The 17061-nt window shown below is 41.5% G+C and overlaps 1 protein-coding gene across 4 annotated transcripts in view; it reads right to left on the minus strand.

Annotated features, from left to right (window-relative positions):
- Nucleotides 1–17061, minus strand: part of INPP5D (inositol polyphosphate-5-phosphatase D) — a 176873-nt gene that overhangs the window by 72703 nt on the left and 87109 nt on the right. For all 4 annotated transcript variants that reach the window (XM_056564620.1, XM_056564621.1, XM_056564622.1 and 1 more), the window contains 7 exons: nt 16950–17030; nt 9647–9718; nt 7681–7804; nt 7221–7327; nt 1776–1878; nt 1494–1690; nt 1293–1410 (listed from right to left, as the gene is read on the minus strand). In XM_056564620.1, the coding sequence (XP_056420595.1) occupies nt 1293–1410; nt 1494–1690; nt 1776–1878; nt 7221–7327; nt 7681–7804; nt 9647–9718; nt 16950–17030 (802 nt within the window). The remainder of the gene's footprint in view (nt 1–1292; nt 1411–1493; nt 1691–1775; nt 1879–7220; nt 7328–7680; nt 7805–9646; nt 9719–16949; nt 17031–17061) is intronic.

The following is a 17061-nucleotide window of genomic DNA, read 5'->3' on the forward strand; positions in this document are numbered from 1 at the left end:
GGCCAAGCATGCATCCTGTTTTTATCTAGAAACAGGCTATTCACATCCCATCCCTTCTATTCTCTAATGTCTACCATCAGGGGAGAGTGGGAACATCACCATACACAATAGATGGCAGGTCCCATTGAATCAGACTTTGATCTAACATTTTTAGGTGCCTGTAACGAATAGGATATCATACTGTAAATACAGTAAGAAATACCTTGCACTTTTCATTCTTTTCATGATCAGTTTCCCTTGACGGTTCAGGGCAAGTGGGAGGGTGACCTGGGCCCCTTGACAGATAAGGAATGGAAGACTGCTCTGTCCCTTACTCCTTTGCTCTCCCTTTCTGAGGCAAATCGCCTGTCACAGTTGTTTCTTCTGCATAGGGTGTACAAAACCCCAACACTTTTACACAGGTTGGATCTCCGTCCAGATTCTTGTTGTCCCAGATGTGGTCAGGTGGGTGCAGATTTGTTCCATATGATTTGGGACTATTCGTTGTTGACTTCATATTGGAGAGATGTCCTCTTCCTTATCCATGATGTTTATGGGATTACTGTGCCAAGGGAACCTAAACCTTGTGAGTCTGACCCGACTGGGGGGGAACTGTGGATCTCCCGCATTTTGTATCAGGTACTGGATACCGCCTAGACCCCTACGGTGGCTGATTTGTTTGATAGAGTTTCCCTTGTTCTCTGGTGGGAGAGAAAGATCTATGAGAAGTGTGAGGCCTTGCGCAAATTTGATGGGGTGATGGGGTGTGGGGCTCCTGGGAGCGTAAATATAGATTGGGTTCAGGTAATCCCTAGACAGCCTGTTTATGTTTTTATCTTCCATGGAGCCCGGAAGTGTACCCCTGGGCTGGCGTAGCTCATGTTTTGTCGAGCCCTCCAGAATTTATTTGTTTGTCTTTGTGCAACCTCTGTTCTCTGTGTGGTTACTGGATGGTTGATGCCTGAATATTAAAGTTCCTGCTCCAAGGGCTTCTCTGTATGGATGCTTCATGTTCTCTCTGTCTGTGGCTCCTTCTTGTCATTTTACTTTTACTTTACCCAGGGACTGAGGTGGTTGCTCTCTGGGACGTTTCCTGGATCTACTATTCTACTGGAGGAAGCAGGAAGACTAGGAGTTACGGTGGACATGGATTGTGTTGGGGGTGGGATGGGGGTGGCGGTGGGTGTTGTTTTGGGGTGGGAGGGGTGTTGGTTGGGGATTTTTCTTTGGGTGTTCTTTTTATTTTGAAAAACAGTTTGAAAAGCTTAATAAAAAATATCTGATAAAAAATAAATAAATCCCAAACTTCTTACCCAGTGTGTTGGCAATTCCCGTCTTCACACTGTTTGTGCAAATGTGGCTGATTCGATGAGCATGTTCTTGCTTTGCTAGGATCACAATTCGTATGTTCCAAAGTGTTTGTATAGTAATCTAAGATAAAATGATACGTACAATGTATTATATAATAGTATGTAGTCAGAACATAGGTAAGCAGTTTGATGGCTGATAGTTACCAATTTGTATTCAGCATTGGTGATTTGACTTAGAGAGCGCAGCAATATTTCCACCCACTCCTTTTCATTTAGAGGATCTTCCTGTGTACCAATGACATAAATATCATGTTCTATATAATCGGCTGTCTCATCTCGGGTCTTGCCTTGCCCTTTGCACAGAAACCAGGAGGTAATTTTCTTTGGTGGGGGAGCATCTCCTGTTAACACAGTGTCACTACAGGTAAGCATTGACCCTTTTACAGCTGATTCAAACCCATTGGTAAAGAAAAGATAAAAACTGACCCATATTCCAGGACCCTGTGAAGATAGACAACATGTCTGGCTCTAGCTGATCAGAATGTTTGTTCTTCATCTGCTGGAGAAGCTGACAGAATCCTTCCCGTTTCTATGACAGTAGAGAAGTAGATTAAGTTATTATAAGCAGCTAATATACTGGACAGTGATACACATAAGGTTAACCAGGGTGATTGAATTTTGTCCTAATTATGTATTCCATTCTTGCAAGCCAAGAAGATTCTGACATGGTTTGTGTAAAATAAAAATCTAATTTGCCTCCATATTAATCCTCTAGCCGTATGCAATCTAGGCCTTAAAGGGAATCTGTCGGCACTATTTTCTGTTAAGAGCTGAAGAAACCATTGCAAACGGTACCTTTCCTGAAGTTGATGGTGGTTACCCAATTTATAGAATTGCGTATGATTCTCAGTCAAGTGTCAAGAAGGCATAACCAGGCTGCTCAAGTGCCTTAGCTGGGCACACCTCCTTGTTTGCCCTCACCTCCCTGCCCTGCCTTGATTGATGTACAGAGCACTGTATGTTAGTCAAAGAGAGGTTGGGAGGTGAGAGCGAGACTGTGGCACTTTAGCAGCTCAGCCTCGCCTCCTTGACCCTGGGCTGGAAAATAAAAAGAAGATTTTCAGCTTCAAGAAAGATCCAGTTTTCTTTTATACCCTAACAGCTATCTAACCATATATGCAGCTCACAGCAGCAAATACAGCTGACAGGCTTCCATTTGAAATTTTAGTAGTTTCATCTTTTTTTCCAGACAAATAATATGAATATTTTTTGTATCAAATAGTAAATGCATTTTTCAGCAAAAGTGACATTTAAATAGGAGCGTCCACATGACTACCTAGCCCAGAATGAGCAGGGGTTTACAAGAATAAATTACAAGTTATCCTGAAACTTCTCCTACAAAACCATATATCAATCTGCTTATGTTCTATAACATGGTACCTTTAAGGACCACTGTAAAAAGATGTATCAACATTCATTAGCGTGTTAAATTGACATTGGCTTCAGAGGTGTTGCACAGTCATTATATAATAATATATACCTGTCAGTCATATCAGTAAAACCACTGTGAATGACAATGATGCCTTTCAAGGGGTGGGGTATATTAAGAAGAAAGTGAACAGTCAGTTCTTAAAGTTGATGCATTGGAGAAGCAGAAGAATTAGGCAAGTGTAAGGATCTAATTGACTTTGACTGGCATGGGCCAAATTGTGACATCTGGGTTAGACTATTTCAAAATGGCAGACCTTGTTGGTTATATAAGTCGCACTTTTGTTGCAGTACCCTCAATTACAAACATACACCAGCCCAGACATGGCTGGCGACAGAAAGAAGCAATGGCAAGTGAGATAGGGGAACGGATTGGGTAGGTGAGTATGTCTTATTTTTTATGTCTTAAATATGTAAAACATTTTTCGTCTACAAACAGTCCCTTTAAAGGATTTTCTGCTGTGATGTCCCGGTACAGGATATGCATCCCACAGTCCTATCAGCTTGAGTCCCTGCATGTCCCCAGGGCTCACCTGCAGTGTACACCGATAATGTAATTAGTTGTACATTGAGTGTAAAGGACCTTTGATATGGTCACATGGTTGTTAGTCACATGATCATGGTTGTCACATGTTAAAGTCACATGTTTTGTTACCCAGAGAGCACCAGGTGACCAGATGACCTGCAGCTAGCCTATGGGCTCCTTGCTCAGCCCCCCTTTATAAGAGGGGGAGGTACTACAATCTCTCTTTTTTTCTCTCTTCCACCACACTTTCTGCTGCGGTCAAGTCCAGTCCAGACGTCTCAGAGCCAGTGTCCACACATCTGGAGGCCTCAAGCTTAAATTATAGCCACAAGTCAGTAAGTCATGTCATCTCTGTCTGCTGTCACTATCTTCAGTCAAGTCAAGTCTATTATAGTCAGCGTGACTTTCCTAAAGTCTGTCAAAGTCACTGCAAGTCCCAGCAAGCTGCAAGGTCCCCCGTGTTACTGGTAATTTTTCTGGGATCCTGGCCTTACTGTAAAGTCTGTACCATCTGTCTACATCAGTAAAGCTACCGTTAACCCTGACCTGGCCTTGGACTCCTATTTGCCCTGCCTAACTAGCGGTGCTACCATTCAGGTGGTTCTCGGTTAAAACCACGCCCTGGCGTCACGAACATTTAAGGGTTAACACCATCAGCCCCTGGGCTACAACATCTGCCACATCCACCTCTCATCGCACCCCCGTGGCACACCACACTGCTAACTTAACTACTGTCCAGGCATGATGGTAGTTGTAGTTTTGCAACATCTGGAGATCCACAGTTTGGAGTCCACTGCTACTAGGCACCTTCAGAGTTTTGGTGGAGTTCATGCTTGAACAGGTCAGTTCTATTTTGACAGTGTGAGAAGAATTTACATACTAATATGCACATAGTTGTAGTCTTATGATTGATTGGTATATAATAAGGAGTTGTGGTGAACCAGGAGAGTTGTGGATGTCTGGGGTGTTGCAGTAATGTTACAGGGTCTGGTAGTATTAACCCTTGAATGTCGTGATGCCAGGGTGAGGTTTGCTTAGTGTTAATGGTCCTACCACCAACCGGCCCAGAAACGGTAGGGTATAAACGGAATATCCACAGCAGGTTTTATTAATTAACTGGAGAACTTTACTTGCAGATTTTACGCAACAGTCTTTATACAGAAACAGTCTCTTTAGAGGTAACCGGGATACAGGCTCCTCACAGGCTTTGCTGGGACTTGAAATAATGAGCTGTTTTATGCAGACCACTGTGCTACTAATTATAAGATTTAAGATGGTAGTAGTCACACAGGATTTGGTAGATTGAGCTTTGTAACTCACGGTTTAGTGGCTGCAGGTTCTTAGGCTTTGGCCTAGATGAATTGAATGAAGTTATGCTGATTGCGGATTGTGCTTGCATTGGATCCAGGAGATAAGAGAAGGAACAAAGAGCAGGAACTAAGAGAAAGAATTTAGTGGCTACAGCCCTTTATATTATAGGGGGCTTGGCTAAGCTCATTGGTCAGCAAACCTGTAAGTCCTGAACCCAGTGAACTCTCGGTTCATCACATGACCCAGTAAGGTCCTTAAGCAATTACACATTACAACTGCACATCACCTGACCCGGCAAAGGTCCTATACATAGATATTTCCTATATATGAAATAATATATTAACATAAGTTGTATGAGGCAACCAGGGGTAAGCCCTTCAGGAGAGCCCTATGGAAATGGAGGGACTCTAGCTAAGGGGACTCCAGACAGGGACAGGATAAGGTCCTGTACTGGGATACCACAATGTCTAGGTTGTAATTCTAGCTGATGGCATGCTTTATCCAATATACCGTACTTGAAATCAGGATTGAAAGAACACAAGAACAATAAACAGTAACTTGAGTAGCAGCAGAGTGTAATGGGAGATGCAGTGGACAATACATACTGGAATTCATATTAGGAAATATATGCAGAAGAATTTACTGTGTAAGGGGACAGTTTTTTCATCTTTCATTGACTGTACTTTTCATGAGATAAAACAAGCTGAGGTAAAGTATATAGTAGACTTACTACTGATAATAGCACTACTGATATTAAAAACCTCTAGAGACAGTGGTGTGCCCCAAATAGCAGCCAAAATTCTGAAACTGGCAAACTTTATCATATAGAACTTGTGAGGAGGAGCAGCAAAAACAAATATATAGCCTCTGACTATTGTCTCATATAGCCTTTTACTACTTTTACTATTATTTAATTTAGTCTCTGACTATTACCTCATATAGTCTCTAACTTGTCTTGCATAGCCTATGACTATTATCTCTTAAAGCCTCTGACTATTGTCTCAAGTAGCCTCTAACTATTGCCTTGTATAGTCTCTTACTACCGTATTATGTCATGTATTCTCTGATTATTACTATAGTCTCATGTAGTCTCTGACTATTGTCTCAAGTAGCCTCTAACTACCGTACTGATAATCAGAGGGATTCATTAACATAACTCATGCAGTGTTCCTTATATTTACCATCTTGACAATCAGGACCAGGTCACTAGTGCTATTCTGGGGTATATGTTTTTTAGGGGTGGGGTTGTCTGTCCATAAGTTTGTAATTGTTTATCTAATAAAAGTTTATACTAATTTTTTCATGAATTTTGTATTATTGGTGATTATTTCATGGTGACAATTGTAGGAGTAGAGCCTCTGACTATTGCCTTGTATAGTCTCTTACTACCGTATTATGTCATGTATTCTCTGATTATTACTATAGTCTCATGTAGTCTCTGACTATTGTCTCATATAGCCTTTGACAATTGCCTCATATAGCCTCTGACTATTACCTCATATAGTCTCTAACCATAATCTCGTATAGCCTCTATTATCTCATATAGACTCTGACTATCGCATTATATAGCCTTTGACAATTGCCTCATATAGCCTCTGACTATTGTTTTATTTAGCCTCTAACTTTTGTCTCATATAGTCTCTGATTATTGTTTCATATAGCTTTTGACTATTATCTCATACAGTCTCTGACTATTTGTTATATAGTCTCTGACTGTTGCCTCTATCCTTTCAGTATAGTCATAACATGAAGCCCCTGGGCTCGGGTACCAAACCTTTGACATAGCTCTTAAAGGGGTACTCTGCTGCTGGACATTTTATCCCCTATCCAAAGGATAGGGGATAAGATGTCTGATTGCAGGGATCCCGCTGCTGGGGCTCCCGCAGCACCCGGTGTTATAACCAAATGTCGGGTTCCGGCCTCCGGCTCCGATTATTCCAACAGTCCAAAGACAAAAAGGCACCGACTGCAATAACACCTGCACTAATAATAATGTCAATGCACCTGGGATGCACTTGTAAAACTGCAATAGGAACTATGGATGGTGCTCACGTAGAAATAAAGTCCATTGGAACTATAAACATACACAGAATATGAGCCGGAGCACTCACCCAATTTCTTCAGGTTCCGGTAAACTTCCGAAATGCTGTCCTCTTTTTTAACAACCTCACATATTAGGGCTAAGGGTTCTACTTCACCCTATAGTAGCACTTGCAGTCCAGTGGAGCTCCATTCAGAAATAAGTTCAGACAGTTCAGTCCAAACAGAAACCTTTCTCATTCTGCTTGGGCCAAAATGGTACAAGTTATTTCTGTGTGGAATTCTGCTTTGGAGATTCCGCAGCAGCAGAGCTCCATTAATTTCAATGGGATTCTGCTGCACTGTTCTCATTGCAGAATTTCTGTGCCATTAACATCTGGAGCAAAAATTCAAACTCAAGTGTCCACAGAAAGAATAGACACATCTATACTTTCTGCAGACTCTGCACGGAAATGCACTGCCGTCACATTTTCTGCTCCGCTGTTGGTGGAACATGTGGACATTCCACTGTGTGAGCATAGCCTAATTCTTTGTACTCAGGAAATTATTTTGTAACATTTACAAACCTTGGAATCAGCAAAAACATATTCTTTACGTTGTATTTTTTCCTTTTCCGTTTCCAGAACAATTATCAATTTATTTGGCAACTTCTGGGATTTGATCAGTTGTAAAACTAGGGACAAGCAAAGAAGAATTAAGAAATAGGTACAAATAGGTCGAGTAAATGAACAGATTTCATTTTAGTAATAATCCTCCACAATCCTCTACATTTATGTGTCTGGCATGTGTCCCTTTGGCATATGTTTGGCTGGTACACAGTACATCAATCATTTTACAAGCCCCAAACGCAATGTACTCACAATCCAAATTACAAGGAGTAGTCAATGTTTAGCCAACTAGATCAATTTGTTTACAGCCATAAAAATGTTGCAGACTACTAAATAGTTTTTTGTAGTTGTATTTGTTTTATGTTTTTCCACATTCATTTCATGACATTTGACTGGCCAGAGAGGTAAAGAAGCATACTTTTCTTGCTGGTGTAGTATTTTTCATCTGGTCCATCTTTGGCCTTCTTGATGATAAGTTTTCCCATTTCAACATCGACTTTCAGGTGAGTCTTCTGAGATATTCCCAAAGAATCCAGTTTAACCTACAAATAGGTAGAATACCGTAGTTAAAATAATTTTTAAAGTTAAAATTAGTGAAAAGTAGATTTGTGAACTAAATATAAAATGAGTATTAGTTCTGCGCAATGGAGGCAGGCCACTGCTGTATTACCACCGCACCGATATCAACACCCAAATCATGTAGTGAGATTGAGGCAGGGATGAGTATTCATGATGGGGGCGGTGACATCGACTGGAGGAGGTGGTAGAAAGCGTTGTTCATACTGCCCGTCTCCATTGCACAGAACAAGGAATTTACATATTCTAGACCAGACAAATGTCTTTTGCCTGGTAAGCAGCATTAAAAAATGCATTATCCGCACTATCTACCTGTATATTTAGGTTAGTGAATGGGGACCCTGCTGTAAAAGTCCCTTTAATGCAGACAATTGCACTGCGGAACATTACTGTAGGCCAATTTTGTGCAAGGAGCACTGTTATAGTTTTTTTTTTTTTATGAGCGGGTGGGGGGGGGGGGGGGGTCTGTTGTAGACAGACACTATTATTGAGGTATGATGGCTGTTAGTGAGGCACTTTCAAACCTGCAAAACTTGACAAAACCTGATAGCACATCTATCTCTTCCATCTCCAAAAGCTGAATGTAGGTGCTCACTACCCCATAGTGATGTGGCTTAGATACACAAAGACTATTGATATAACCTTAATTAGGATCCCCTTGTAACCCTTCCCAATTTAAACTTATACAACATTTAAACTTATAAATGGGTGGGGGTAGGCCACAGCTTTTTATTTAAATATATAAATAACATCAATAAGGCTACTAAAACTGTAAACATCATGTTATTGCGCTATGCTCCCCCGACTCCGGTGAGCACGAACGCACAGAAACCTCTCCACATGTGCAAAATGCTTATCAAATACCGCCTCACTGTGACTTAACAGGATACACACTGAAAAACAAGAATGCACAACATACAAAACAGCAAAACCTTAGAAAAACAGGGCGGGACAACCTCCAGGACCCTGTGGTGGGGGTGGAATGCCCAGCATATAAGGTAGGGGGGGTGACCATAAAAGCGCAGGAGTGCAAACTCCCAGGGATAGGCTGGCGCTCTCCTGGAGATCCCACCCTCCAGAAGGGAGGGGGAAAGAGGCAGATGTAGCAGAGCTGGCAGGGTAACCTAGCTAAGGGATTACAGGGATAGCAATTATGCTGGCATTGCTGTCCAGTCAGCGGGCCCTAGTGACAGCCGTCATCGGGCCCCCACAGGAATAAGGGAAGAAAGCACCCACACAAAGCATGAAATGGAAACCGTTATTTAAAGGGGTTGTCCTGGCTGCTATAAAGTTGTTATCTGCCTTGCTCCCAATGCTCCATTTCTAGATGCATGCCAACACTGCCTTACAGCTTTCTCCCTGCTTCAAGGGGGCAGACCATGTGACCAGGGCATGCACTTAGCTGCAACAACTGCAGGGCATGCACTTAGCTGCAACAATTACATGTGGACAAAACTCACCGACATGCAGTGACCAATAGCTGTCTGATATCACGGCAACTTCAGCAACATTGTGCGGCCACTGACCCACGCATATGGGTGTGATTTCACCACACCCACGTTTAAAGAGGGGGTGTTAAGCAGAGGATGTTCCCCTCTGTGACATTCATAAGCCCTAAAAGAGCATAAGGGAGAAATCTGTCTCTATGAGACAATCCCTTTATCAGATGCATTGAAGCGCAGTCAATAGGATAGCAGTCAGGAACTGGGTTCAGAATCATGAGTACTTGGCTGATAGTTGTTTAAATAAAAGGGCTTTAAGGGTTAGTTAGAAACATTAATAAATTCTGATCTAGATTAAAACATTACCTCAAATATTATTGGGGGTATGAGTGATCTGCGGTGTTTCACTGCAGCCCCTTCCATTAACACTGTTTTTACCTGAAATAAGAACCAAGTGTAAATTTATCATCTATTAGTATAAGGATATACTGTACATTATTACTATTGTTTGCAGAAGAATATCTTGGTAGCCTAATGAGTTAAGAAGAAGATACAAAAATGAATACATACATATGTACAAACCAAACTAGAACCTTTTTGGGAACATAAACAGTAAATTATTGATTAACTTTTATTCATTTTTAGGAGGAGTGGGTTTGAGACAAAATAAAGCCATTTTACCATAGTTTTCTGCCTATTTTTCACATCACTGTGCAATTAAAATAAGATGTTTTTTCTATGTGAATTTTTTTTATACTCTTGTTAACTTGAAACACTTTTTATGGGGAATTTTTTTCATGTGTATACTTTGTGTTTCTTTAATAACTTTATTAAACTTTATTTCTTTGCTTAGGCCTATATGAAATTCCCAATATGATGTTTTAAAAGCGAATGAAGTGTTTTGGTATATTCTATTCAGTATATCAAAGCATTATTGCTTGTCTGTAAAAAAAAAAAAAAAAAAAAAACTGACAGGTTATCTATTACAGTGATCCCTCAACTTACAATGGCCTCAACATACAATAGTTTCAACATACAACTGTCTTTTCTGGACCATTGTAACTTGAAACCAGACTCAACATACAATGTACAGACAGACCAGATCTGTGAAACGTGTCACAAGTGGAGGAACTGACCAATCAGAATTGGCATTTTACTGGTAAATCACCTCTATTACTAAAGTGCATGCACTGACTGGCTGTCTGGTAGCGCCCCCTACAGCACAGGGAGGAACTACAAGTTCTGTACTACTCCTTACCTGTGCCAGGGTTAGCTGCTCCTTTGGACACCAAGAAAGGGTGGCTCCATTTGGGACACTGTGTGTACTGTATAGGACCCTGAAGAAGCTCCTATCCTCAACATAAACTATTGTTTCCCAACCAGGGTGCCTCCAGCTGTTGTAAAACTACAACTACCAGCATGCCCGGATATCCAACGGCTGTCTGGGCATGCTGGGAGTTGTAGTTTTGCAACAACCGGAGGCACCCTGGTTGGGAAACACTGACACAAACAGTGATTTACAGCTCCCAGCAGATCTTTCTTACTTTTATATGTAAGGATTTGCTTTATCTGTATTAGTTATCTACTTATTTTTCTTTAATCCTCACCTTTTCCTATTTTTGGATGACATTTTGGGGCTTCAGAACCAATTACCAGGTTTCCATAGAGTTCTGGTCTCAACATACAATGGTCGTCCTGGAACCAATTAATATTGTAACTTGAGGGACCACTTAATGCATCTAGCATATATCCATAGAAGGCCTGGGGGACTGTGATAGGGTACAAGCTTCCCTGGACAATCATTGTGGGCTTGGGTGGCTTTTGAAATTTTTTTTTTTCAGGATTTTTTTTTTTTTTGGGAGCATTTTTGAGTGATTTTTGGAGCATATTAAGTTTTTGTTGAAAAAAGAGACATGGTTTTAAGAACAGTTTTTGGCGCTGTTCAACACCAAATAAATGATGGTAAAATATAATAATATAGGAAGTACAGAGCTGTTTAGATCAAGACATTATAGGAGATTTATCACACTGTCTTATAGTTAGATTCTTTTTGCTTCCCATAGCAACCAGTCACAGCTCAGCTTTTATTTCCCACATTGTTCTAGGAAAATGGAAACTGAGCTCTGATTGGTCAGTATTGTCTCCATAGTGTGAACATACCCTAAAACAGCTTAATTTATCATTTTTTATGTGGCCATAAATATGTCAATTATTTCATAGGAGCCACAACATTGATAACTGAAATTGGACTCCAAAACCAGAGGAGCCATTGTGGGTCACCACATCTGGTGAGGTGACCCACAAAAAGATACTGCACAAGAGGCAGTTCTGTGTAAGGCTGGGTTCACACTACGATTTGTAACTACGGTTCCCGTATACGGCTGGGAGGAGGGGGGGCGGGGCATAATCGCGGCGCCCGCACTCAGCCGTATTCGGGAACCGTATTTGGGAACCGTATTTAATGCATGTCTATGAGCCGACCAGAGTGAACCGCATATGGCTGAAAAAGCAGCCGACCGGAGCCTGCGGTTCACTCCGGTCGGCTCATAGACATGCATTAAATACGGTTCCCAAATACGGTTGAGTGCGGGCGCCGCGATTAAGCCCCGTCCCCCTCCTCCCAGCCGTATACGGGAAACGTAGTTACAAATCGTAGTGTGAACCCAGCCTTAGGCTGCCATATTGTTTTCAATCAATTTTTCTAAAGAAAACCGTATGGCAAAAAAATGGATGGAACAGTATGGGAAAAAGTAAACCGCATGCGTTTTTAAACAGTATACTGTTTTTAAAAGTGCATACAGTTCCGTCCGTTTTTATAGAAAAAAAACCCATAAGTTTTTTAAAATGTTGGCCATTTTTAATGGGAGGGGTCTTGAGTGGGGACTTTAGGATGCAAATGCGCATGTGCAAAGTAAAAACCGTATACGGTTTCCCATATGGAACCGTATACATGTGCGTTTCCCATTGACGTCCATGTTAAAAAAACGTATGCGGTTGCAGTACGGTTTTTAAAGTACGGCGTCTGACGTCCGATGCCACTCGCTCGCCGGAACTTGCGAGAGAGCCGGTAATCCCCGGCTCCCTGCGGGATGCAGATGTCTCACGCTGTGCTGCTGTAAACCCACAGTAATCGTGATTCTAACGGCATCTGAACATTCAGCCTGTGGACAAAATTTTTTCCCTACAGGATTGATATTGCACAAACATCCACAAACGATTGGCACAATATATGTTTTTTTGTTGCAGGTCCACTGGCTATATATTTGTTTGGCAACTGAAGGGTACCTAAACTGTGCCTCCCAGACTTTTCACGTACATTGTAGTCTGGTTTATATCTTATGTGGGCTACTTTATGTTGTTGAGTTGCGTTTATTATTCTATATTTAAAATACCTCCCTGATGACACCACCAATACTGGTGGTAGAAACGCGTTGGTGGTATATATGTAATTTTGATACTGTTTTTTAACAGTCATTGTGCGGCACTGTGTGTGGCTGGGCCCAGCCACACCTGGGTAGCGTGCACTCAATATCTTAAATTTTTTGCCATTGTGCAATATAACTTATCTGACACTAATATTCGTATACCTTTTTAATTGTAAGAGTAAAAGTTATGTTTTATGGCACATCCTGAGAATTTTTCTCCTTCTTGTATTCTTTCCCTCTTCCCCTGGCTGTTGGGGTTCCTCAGGGATAAATTATGATTAGATTTGATTTCTAGTACCATCTCTATGCCAATGACACTGAGCTCTATACTTCTTCCTGTGATATCACCTCTGCTCTCCTCCAAAATACCAGCGACTGTCTCTCTGTAGTCATCAAACATCATGTATTCCTATTGTCTAATTTACCTAAACCTGACATTTCCATCTCAGTGTGTGGTACTACCATAACTTAGAGCTAGCTAGCTCGCTGTCTTGGGGTTATGTTTTACGGTTCTTGCCACCTGCGCCTTAAAAAAGCATCTCCAGAATACACCATTTTCTTACTATTGAAACTGCTAAAACTCTCATTGTTGCTTGGATTCATTCTCACTTTGACTATTGTAACTCTTTACTAATAGGTCTTCACTTTCTCTAAACTCTAAATGCCGCAGCCAGACCTATCTTCTCAACCTCTCCAGCTGTAACACTGGTGTTTCCCCTTGTTCCAGTCCCTCCATTCAGTTCAGAATACAGTACAGTGATCCCTCAACTTACAATGGCCTCAACATACAATAGTTTCAACATACAATGTTTTTTTCTGGACCATCGTATCTTGAAACCAGACTCAACATACAATGTACAGACAGTCCAGATCTGTGAAACGTGTCACAATTGGAGGAACTGACCAATCAGAATGCCCATATTTCTGGTAAATCACTTCTATTACTGAAGTGCATGCACTGACTGGCTGTCTGGTAGCGCCTCCCTACAGTTCATGGAGGAACTACAAGTCCTGTACTACTCCTTACCTGTGCCAGGACACCAAGTAAGGGCGGCTCCATTTGGGACACTGTGTGTACTGTATAGGACCCTGAAGAAGCTCCTGTCCTCTACATAAATCATTGTTTCCCAACCAGGGTGCCTCCAGTTGTTGCAAAACTACAACTCCCAGCACGCCTGGACAGCCAACGGCTGTCCGGGCATGCTGGAAGTTGTAGTTTTGCAACAGCTGGAGGCACCCTGGTTGAGAAACACTGACATAGATAGTGATTTACAGCTCCCTGCAGATCTTTCTTACTTTTATATGGAAGGATTTGCTTTATCTGTATAAGTTATCTACTTATTTTTCTTTAATCTTCACCTTTTCCTATTTTTGGATGACATTTTGGTGGCTTCAGAACCAATTACCAGGTTTCCATAGAGTTACGATCTCAACATACAATGGTTTCAACATACAATGGTCGTCCTGGAACCAATTAATATTGTAACTTGAGGGACCACTGTACAAAGCTCTCCCCAGTGCTGCACCTCCCCACATCTCCTCCCTCATCTCTGTCTACCATCCTACACGCGCTCTCCGCTCTGCTAATGATCTAAAACTAACATCTTCTATAATTCAAACCTCTCACTCCCGTCTCCAGGATATTTCCTTGTGTTCCACCACTTTTATGGAATATGATACCCCAAACCCTCAGACTTACACCCAACATCCTCAGTTTTATATGGGACCTAAAGACGCATCTCTTCAGGCAGGCCTATTACATTCCCTAATCGATCTCCCTATAAGTATGTCCCTTCACTATCATTCAGTACCTACCTAAGACATTCAGAGATTGGTTGGTGATTGGTTCACCCACCTCTTATAAAGTACTTGCTGCCTTTTGTCTTGAGCCCATCCATTAAATGTGTTAAAAATCTGCTTCTAAAATCCATGTTTGTATGTGTAGTTTAGTTTAGTGTGCAAAAAACTTTACAAAAAAAGTGTAGGAGGAGTGCTACTAAAATATAACTTTTATTGCTACTAGTTAAAATTACACCATTCTAGTGATTGTGAACTAACACCATCTAAAAAAGATTGATTCACAGGATCCACTAAAGGTTACCACCCGTCTGGTGGATTTATCATATATTCAGATCGCCACCTGTCTGGTGGTTATCATAGATTCCTATATATATATATATATATATATATATATATTGTTCTCTACGCGTTTCTACCCTAGTTTAGGGTGTCATCAGGAGAACTTTATACATGCAAAGGTCTCAATGTATAGGATTAACACATATGAAAGAGAGATAACAATAGCGTCACTCAGTTTGTATGAACATGAATCAATATGGCACCCCGATACTAGGTGCCACTATACGGGTGTAATCGATCACAGCGGATCCAGGAGTAAGTAGGTATATCAGTCCTTAGTCAAGCTCCCGGTACTGTCCGCTGATGTGAATGCCAATTACAGGATCCCGGTAGGTGCGCAAACCCGCAATAGCGGGGAGCCAGTGTCAGTCTCACCGGCCTCTGTGCGCTCACCTCCATGAGGTGAGCGCACAGAAGCCTGTGAGACTGACACTGGCTCCCCGCTATTGCGGGTTTGCGCACCTACCGGGATCCTGTAATTGGCATTCACATCAGCGGACAGTTGATTCACATCTGGCACCAGTTGATTTAAAAAAGCACCACTTTAATTGCAAATTAGTGAGTGAAAAAATGTGAAATACAACGCTGAATCTGCCAAAAAATCCACATGTGCACACGGCAGATTTATATAAGAATCTATAGTTCAGTTTACAGTGCAATATTTATGCTTTGTGTGAGCCTGGAGTTTTAAAAAGTAAGTATTGGCACAGCTAAGTGTAAAGGTATGTGAGTGTGTATGATTTGGCAGCATTTTGTACATTAAAAACCAAATGGTTATCCTGTTCTCAGTTTCATAGGAGTCGAACTAATAGGGATACAGGATATGTGTTAATGGCTGTATTTGCCGGACAATGCCTTTAAAGGGGTATTCCGCCCCTAGACATCTTATCCCTTATCCAAAGGATAGGGGATAAGATGTTAGATCGCCGCGGTCCCGCTGCTCTGTGCGTAATGACGGGCGATACAGGGGCCGGAGCAGCGTGACGTCATGGCTCCGCCCATCATGACATCACGGCCCGTCCCCTTAATGCAAGTCTATGGCAGTCCATAGACTTGTATTGATGGGGGCGGGCCGTGACGTCACGAGGGGCGGAGCCATGATGTAACGATGCTCCGGCCCCTGTATTGCCCGTCATTACGTGCAGAGCGATCTCGCTCTGTGCAGTAATGATAGCGGGGTGCTGCAGCAGCGATCCCCGGGGTCCCCAGCAGCGGGACCCCAGCGATCTGAAATCTTATGCCCTATCCTTTGGATAGGGGATAAGATGTCTAGGGGCGGAGTACCCATTTAAAGGGGTACTCCAGTGGAAAATAAATATTTTTTTTTAAATCAACTGGTGCCAGAAAGTTAAACAGATTTGTAAATTACTTCTATTCAGAAATCTTAATCCTTCCAGTACTTATCAGTTGCTGTATGCTCCAAAGGAAGTTCTTTTCTTTTTTAACTTCTTTTCTGTCTGACCACAGTGCTCTCTGCTGACACCTCTGTCTGTCTCAGGAACTGTCAAGAGCAGGAGCAAATCCCCATAACAAACCTACCCTGCTTTTGACAGTTTCTGACATGGGCAGATGTGTCAGCAGAGAGTAGTGTGGTCAGACAGAAAGGAAATTCAAAAAGAAAAGAACTTCCTCTGTAGTATACAGCAGCTGATAAGTACTGGAAGGATTAATATTTTTAAATAGAAGTCATTTACAAATCTGCTTAACTTTCTGGCACAAGTTGATTTAAAAAATCATTTTTTCCCACTGTAGTACCCCTTTAATATAGAAACGGGAAATATTAACAACCCTGCTGTTTTCACGATGCATCAAAGCTGAGGCATTATATATATATATATATATATATATATATATATATATATATATATTTATATATGTTTATCTCCAGACATTTTTTATAACCCAAAGCTACATTTCAGAATTGTTCTTTTACAGAATGACCATTTTAAGAAACTCTTTGTTGCTAAGCAATCTGTCCATGATGAAGCTTGGCAGTATAGAAATTAATACTTCCTAATTTGTCTCGGTGCTAAGAATGTAATCTCTGGTTACAGTTTTAGGTATCATTTCTGCTTCTCATCATAAACCTGTTTATACTGACATACCTTCTCCTCAAGGCTGGATACCATAGAGGTCAGCTGGTTGAGTTTACTCATCATGCTACTTGTGCTGGGGTCACCAGGTAACTGTGAAAGATTACACAGAATAGTTGTTACT

Source organism: Hyla sarda, chromosome 3 (assembly GCF_029499605.1).
Source record: "Hyla sarda isolate aHylSar1 chromosome 3, aHylSar1.hap1, whole genome shotgun sequence".
NCBI classification, from domain to species: Eukaryota; Metazoa; Chordata; class Amphibia; order Anura; family Hylidae; genus Hyla; species Hyla sarda.